The sequence below is a fragment of the Sceloporus undulatus genome, chromosome 1, assembly GCF_019175285.1.
Source record: "Sceloporus undulatus isolate JIND9_A2432 ecotype Alabama chromosome 1, SceUnd_v1.1, whole genome shotgun sequence".
NCBI lineage: Eukaryota > Metazoa > Chordata > Lepidosauria > Squamata > Phrynosomatidae > Sceloporus > Sceloporus undulatus.
The window spans coordinates 292,399,773-292,406,147 of record NC_056522.1 but is presented as its reverse complement, the minus strand read 5'-3'; the positions used below and the strand labels follow the sequence as shown (position 1 = coordinate 292,406,147).

Sequence of the window (6,375 nt, the reverse complement as noted above, 5' to 3'; positions counted from 1 at the left end):
AGTTGAGGGGATTGAGGGAGAAGGATGGGAGGGAGGGCTCCTCCTGACGGGGGTTTGGGTGCAATAGGACGTGTCCCTCTCATGTCCCCTCTCTCTCCCTCTTCCTCTTCTCCCTCCCTCTATTTGTTCTTCTTTTTCTTCTTCCAGTCTCCAGGAAGAAAGTTCTGCTTTGCTTGGGCTGGGCTTAGAAGGAGCATCACGAAGAGGACATCCCCCTCCCCCCATCTCTCTTCCCTCCCCCAAAATTAAAAAATCTTCCAGGGGCTCCTTAAGTCGCAGGCAGCCCCAGCCTCCTCTAGAGTGACAGCGCTGCTGAGCTTTTTTCCTTCTTCTCATTATTATTGTCCCTTTTAAAAAAGAAAACCCACCCACCCCATCTTCTCCGACTCCGAGGGCAATGATTGATCCGATTCTTACGATCAAGGAAATGTCACCCGAAAGGCACCTTGCGAGGCACTGACGCAAAAGCCCCCATCGGCCATCCCCAGCCAGGGATAGAAAGCTTGGCTCTTGCCTGAGCCCAACCCAGTCTCCCGCTCCTCTTCTTTGCGGCTGGCTTTCTCCTCCCAAAAAAGAGCCTTCCTCCCCTCTTCTGCTGCTTCCATCCGATGCTCTTGGAGACATGGTAAGTGAGGGGCTTTGGGGGGGGTGTGTGAATGTACGGAAATGTGCCTCCCTCCCTCCCTCCCTCCCTCCATCCCTCCCTTTCTTTTTTTTTGGAGGTTTGGAAAAGGGTTCCTTTGTTCCTGATCCCCTTGGCCAGGTCCCATAAGGATATTAAATAATAATAAATAAATAAAAGCTTTATTTATATACGGCCCTTCGAAAACATCAGGGCGGTTTACAGCAATATTAAAGACAAGGCACCCATTTGAGGTTGGAAGTGTCTTGTTGGTTGGAGGGAATTGGCTCCAGAGGGAAGAGAGCAAAGGAGGAGTTGTCCAAGGTCCTGAAAAGCCTTCTCTCTCTTCCTCCTGAATGGAAACAGGGACTTAGGCTGCATCCGCATTGCAGGAATGATCCGGTTTGAGACCACTTTAACTGGAGCTCTGGTGCCACAACACACCGCAGTTCCCAGAATTCCACAGCCTTGAGCCATGGCAGTTAAAGTGGCCTCAAGCCGGATCATGCCTGACACTGTGGATGCAGTCTCGGGGGAGAGATTGAGTTGCGATGGGAGAGCAAGGGTCACTATCTGTTGTTAGTCTGAAGTTACACATTTACTGAGTTTGTGGAGGTTTGTGTCCCTGGCAGCGGGGAAAGAGGGGCGGGTTTGGCACTGCAAAGCCAACGTCCAGAAGAGACCCCTTCTTCTACTACTACTATTACTACCAATCCAAAAAACATCTGGGGTGGCCGTGTTGGCCATAGAGCAAATCCAATAACATCCTGATCGAAGAAGCCAGTGTGACTTTGAAAGCTCGCCACATGTAATTGTGCATTTTGGTTGGCACCATAAAGGCGTCATTGTTCGGATGTTACTGGATTTACTACTACTAATGTTGGGATCTCAGGTCTCTTTCTCCCAAAAAACGGGGCAAAAAACTGAGTTTTCTGCTCAGAAAAACTGCCTAGTGCTAGCGCTTGTCCTGCTAGGATCGCAAAAGCGTGGGAAAACCTGGAAGAAGGCCATCTCAGCCCCACTTATAGACTTCCGCACTGTAGAAATCATGCGGCTTGACCCCGCTTTAAGCGCTGTAGCTCCGCTCTGGGCCCCACAACAAACTCCAACTCCCAGAATTCCATAGCACTTGAGCCAGACAATAAGTTAAAGCGCTGCCAAACCGGGTTATTTCTCCACTGTGGATGCAGCCCTATTATCATTATTATTATTATTATTATTATTATTATTATTATTATTATTATTATTATTATCTTTTATTTATAAAGCGCCGTAAATTTACACAGCGCTGTACATACAAACTTTTAGTTAGACGCTGCCAAATCGGGTTATTTCTCCACTGTGGATGCAGCCCTAGAGAAGACAAGCGGGCCTTTGCTCGAATGGATCCGATTCTCGCTTCCTGTAGGCTTTAGTCACTGTAGTCCAAGCCATTGTGTGTTTGTGTCGGATCTTATTCCTGGGACCATGTTCTTGAGTGCCCTGGTACCTCCGCAGCCGCAGGAAAGGCAGCTTGGCTGGTCTTCCCCCGATCCCCCCCCCGAGTGCCCCCCAGTCCAAAGCCAGTGGGCATTGCTGAATGACAGGAAGGAAATGGGGCGTAAAATTAAAGATGCTCAATGCAACGGTGGCCGCCGGGGAAGGAGGGAGCCTCCTGCAGCCGTGAGGAGCAAGCCAAAGAAGGCTTGTGAACCGAGAGAAGGCTCGGATGGGAGATCTGCTGGAGGGCAGTTGATCCTTTCCAGTACAATTCTGGGGGGAAAGGAAAGGCTCTCTGGCTTAAAAGCCAACCATGGCTGGCGTCCTGTGGCTTAAACCTAGCTAGAGTTGACCCTTCCTGTCAATTGCTGAATGGTAAGTCAGCCTGGGGTCAGTGGCTTCCATGTCGGACTAGGGCTGTGTGGCCACACTGCCGAAATAAAGCGGTTGGGCACCACTTGAACTGCCCTGAGGCTCTCCTACTGAATCTTTGGATTTGTACTTTGGTGAGGCACCGGACTTCACTGGCAAATCAGGCTGAATGCCTCACCAAACTACAGATCCCAGGATTCCACTGGATGAAGCCATAGACAGTTCGTGTCAAAGTGATTTTAGGAGACCAGGGTTTGAATCACCCAGGGTTTGAAACCCAGTGGGTGACCTTGGACAAGTCCAACTCTCTCTGCTTCAGAGGATGGCCAAGGGCAAAGCTCCTCTGGACAATTCTGGCCAAGGAAACCCCAGGATAGCTTTGACTTAAAGCTCGCCATTAGCGGGAAAGGACTTGAAGGGACAGCACAAAATCAAAGCCTAAATAAACCCAATTGCTTCTACGGGCTTGAATTAAGTCTTGTTGTCGCTGTCGCTGCTGTGTGCCTTCCAGTGGTTTCCAATGCCTGGCGACCCTACTACCCTGGGCTTTTCTTGGCAAGGTTTGTTCAAAGGAGGTTTGCCATGGCCTTCCCCTGAGGCTGAGAGAAGGGAGTTTTGTGTGTCTTGTGTGGAAGGCAGTCTCCTGGCGTTGCATGCGGGCAGCCCTTCCTCCTCCTCCTCCTCCTCCTTTCCTTTCCTTTCCTTTCCTTTCCTTTCCTTTCCTTTCCTCCCTGCTAAGACTGGCGCTCTCCTCTTGCAGGACGTGGCCGCTGCCAAGGAGATGAAGGCCCACCTTGCCAACAGCCCAGAGGGCCTGATCCGACAGAGCCCCGAAAGCGACCCGCCGCCGCCTCCGAGGAGCCTCTCCTGCCAGGTGCCCTCGCAGATGACCCTCGAGGCCGACCCTCCCTCCTGGCCGCCCGAGGACGCCCGCCCCAAGGAGCCCGAGCGGGCCAAGGTGGGCGTCTGCCAAGTGGCCCCCGTGGCCCCCTCCGTCCCCTCCGTCCCCGAGACCCAGCAGCCCTCCTCGCCTAGCAAGGGCGCCCCTCTGCAAAGCCCCGACGGCGGAGGAGGTGGAGGAGGAAGGAAAAGCGCCCTGGAGCAGAACAACGCCAAGCCCGGCTGGGTGAACATGAGCCAGAGTACCGTGGTCCTGGGCACCGATGGCATCACCTCTGTCCTCCCCGGCAGTGGCAGGCTCCCCGAGGTAAGACCCTCGCCCTTCTGGGCACAGAAGCTTCGACAGCCCTGGCTCAAGGCGGGGCCCACAACAGACTCCAACTCCCAGAATTCCATAGCTTTGAGCCAGGGCAGTTAAAGCGGTGCCAAACCGGGTTATTCCTCCAGTGTGGATGCTGATCTGTCTACTGATTTGCTAGTCCACCAGGGGCATGGCTTTGAGTTGGGGGACGCAAGGGTCATGTAATCCAAGCTGGGCAGGATACATAGCTTTGTGCCTTTCCTCTCTCCTTCTCTGTCACTACCCCCCTCTCTCAAAGCCTCATATGAATAGAAGGGGAAAGCATAGACTCTTAAAGCCCACAAGGGTCACTCAGACCAAGCCCCTGCCAGGTAGGAAGACACAACTGCAGCAGCATTAAGGAAGACCCTGAAGAACCTTGGGTCCCGCTGTACTTAATTTAGCATATTTTTTTGGTTCAAAGACCAGGCTCACCTCCTCCCATCCTCAGGACAGCTCATGGAGGAGGAGGAGGAGGAGGGGGGGGGGAGACTGGCCCAAGGTCACCCAGGGACCCGGTCCGGCGCTCTAACCACTGTGCCGCATTGTCCTGAAGGGCTCGCTGCAGCAAGGAAAGGGGAGGACATCTTCTGTGGGTCATAAAAGATGCTTAGCACAGGGACAAAGGACAAGAGTTCGGTCGGTGTTCTGTAATGGAAAGCGGAAAGTATGCCGAAATCCTTCTGGATGTTTTTGGGTGCTTTCCCCTAGAATTAAGCCCATTCAGGAGATCCAGAGTAGCATAATGGTTTGAGCATCGGACTAGGACTCTGATTCCCTGCTCAGCCATGAAACCCACTGGGGGACCTCGGGCAAGTCACACTCTCTCAGCCTCCGAGGAAGGCAATGGCAAACCTCCTCTGAACAAATATTGCCAAGAAAACCCCTTGATAGGGTCTTAGCCTTAGGCTCGCCATAAGTCGGAAAGGATTTGAAGGCACACGACAACAACGAAAGTCCATTCAATACACCTAAACTTACTCCCGAGTTAAACGTCTTTGGTAGGCGAGGTACGAATATATAGATATAGGTGCAAAGATACAAACCTGGAGACTTTTCCGCCTGTGTGTATTATGCTACGGTTACTCATGAAAACCTGAAGATATATGGATGGGTAACACTAATGTAACACAACGACAGCACTCCCACTATATTATGTTTACCTACCAAAGCTTGTCTCTCTCTTTCTCTATCACCTATCTATATTCAGGCTTTGATAGATGACTGGGAGTACTGGAGCTGTGTTGTATTATGTAGTTGCGATATATATATATCCGGTATATACACAGATAGATAGATAGATAGATAGATAGATAGATAGATAGATAGATAGATATCTTTTTCTTTCTTTTTCTTTCTTTCTTTCTCTTGGCTTTGATGGGTAACCATAACTGTTGCATTATGTAGTTGTAGTTCTGTTTTATATCTGTCTGCCTGTCTATCATGTAACTGCTGTAGTTGTTTTCTATTATGTAGTTGTGTTTTGTTTTATATACGTGTGCGTGTGTGTATGTGACTCTTTCTCTGTATATATTCAGGCTTTGATAGGTTACCATAATACAATGGAGTACTGTATGTAGTTGTGTTATATTATATAGTTGTGTGTGTGTGTATACATCTCTCTCTCTCTCTCTCTCTCTCTATATATATATATATATATATATATATGCACACATACATAGGCACATATTCAGGCTTTGATGAGTAACCATAATACAATGGGAGTTGTGTTTATATGTGTGTGTGTGTGTGTGTGTGTGTGTGTGACTCTCTCTCTACACACACACGCACACACACATTCAGGCTTTGATGGATAACCATCATAATAGGAGTGTGTAGCTGTGTTATATTACGTAGTTGTGTCGTGTGTGTGTGTGTGTGTGTGTGTGTGTATTTCTAAACACACACACATATTGAGGCTTTGCTGGGTACCCTCCTCTATTCCTCCCAGGCCCAGAAGTCTCTCCTCCTCCAGCTAGGAAACAATAGAGAAGAGCGGAGCCGGGGAGCCTCCTGCCTCCTTTTTTCCTGGGGCGGGCGATGCTTAGTGCCACCGTGGAGGAGGAATGCCCCTTCTTCTTGCTCTTCCCTTGCCCTCCTTGGCCTGCCCTCTCTGCACCGCTTCTCAACCCCATTGCCCTGCCTGGATGCCGCCCACCCTGGGCCTCGGGCGGGAGAGAAAGGGGGTTTGGGAGAGCTTGGGAGGAAAGTCGGGGCTTTCAGCCTGGCTGGGAGCGCTGGGTTTGGGGATGGAGGGCGAGGGGAGCCTTGGGGAGCCCAAACCCAAGAAACCCCCCCCCCCGAGTCCGAGGCCATCAATCACTCGCTCGCAGGCAGCTCAAGCCTTCCTCGGGGCCAGTGAGGCGGAGGTGGGGAAGGGGCTCCCGCACCTGATCCCCCCCTAAGCTGACCCCAGGGACAGGACTCCGGCGCCCTCCGATGGCCTACAAGCCTATGGGGGGGCGATCCCCATCATCCCCAGGCCTTGGCCCTGATGGGAGGGAGGCTGGGGGGGCAGGTCGGCTGGGAAAGGAAGGCCTGCCCCCCTCCAAATGCAGGAGGGCATTTAAAGTCGGGATTTTAAAGGTGGGCTGTCTTTAACTGGTATGCCATTGCTGGTTTGTTGTGGTTCCCCACCTCGGTCCATGGGAAGAGGCGGGTG

General features: G+C 51.5%; 1 protein-coding gene across 1 annotated transcript in view; it reads left to right on the top strand.

The window, feature by feature from the left end:
- The first annotated feature begins 340 nt into the window (after positions 1-340).
- Positions 341-6,375, top strand: part of SLC6A5 (solute carrier family 6 member 5) — a 99,119-nt gene continuing 93,084 nt past the window's right edge. The window contains exons 1-2 of the mRNA XM_042446330.1: positions 341-625; positions 3,234-3,680. Of these exons, the coding sequence (XP_042302264.1) occupies positions 623-625; positions 3,234-3,680 (450 nt within the window). The 5' untranslated portion in view covers positions 341-622. The remainder of the gene's footprint in view (positions 626-3,233; positions 3,681-6,375) is intronic.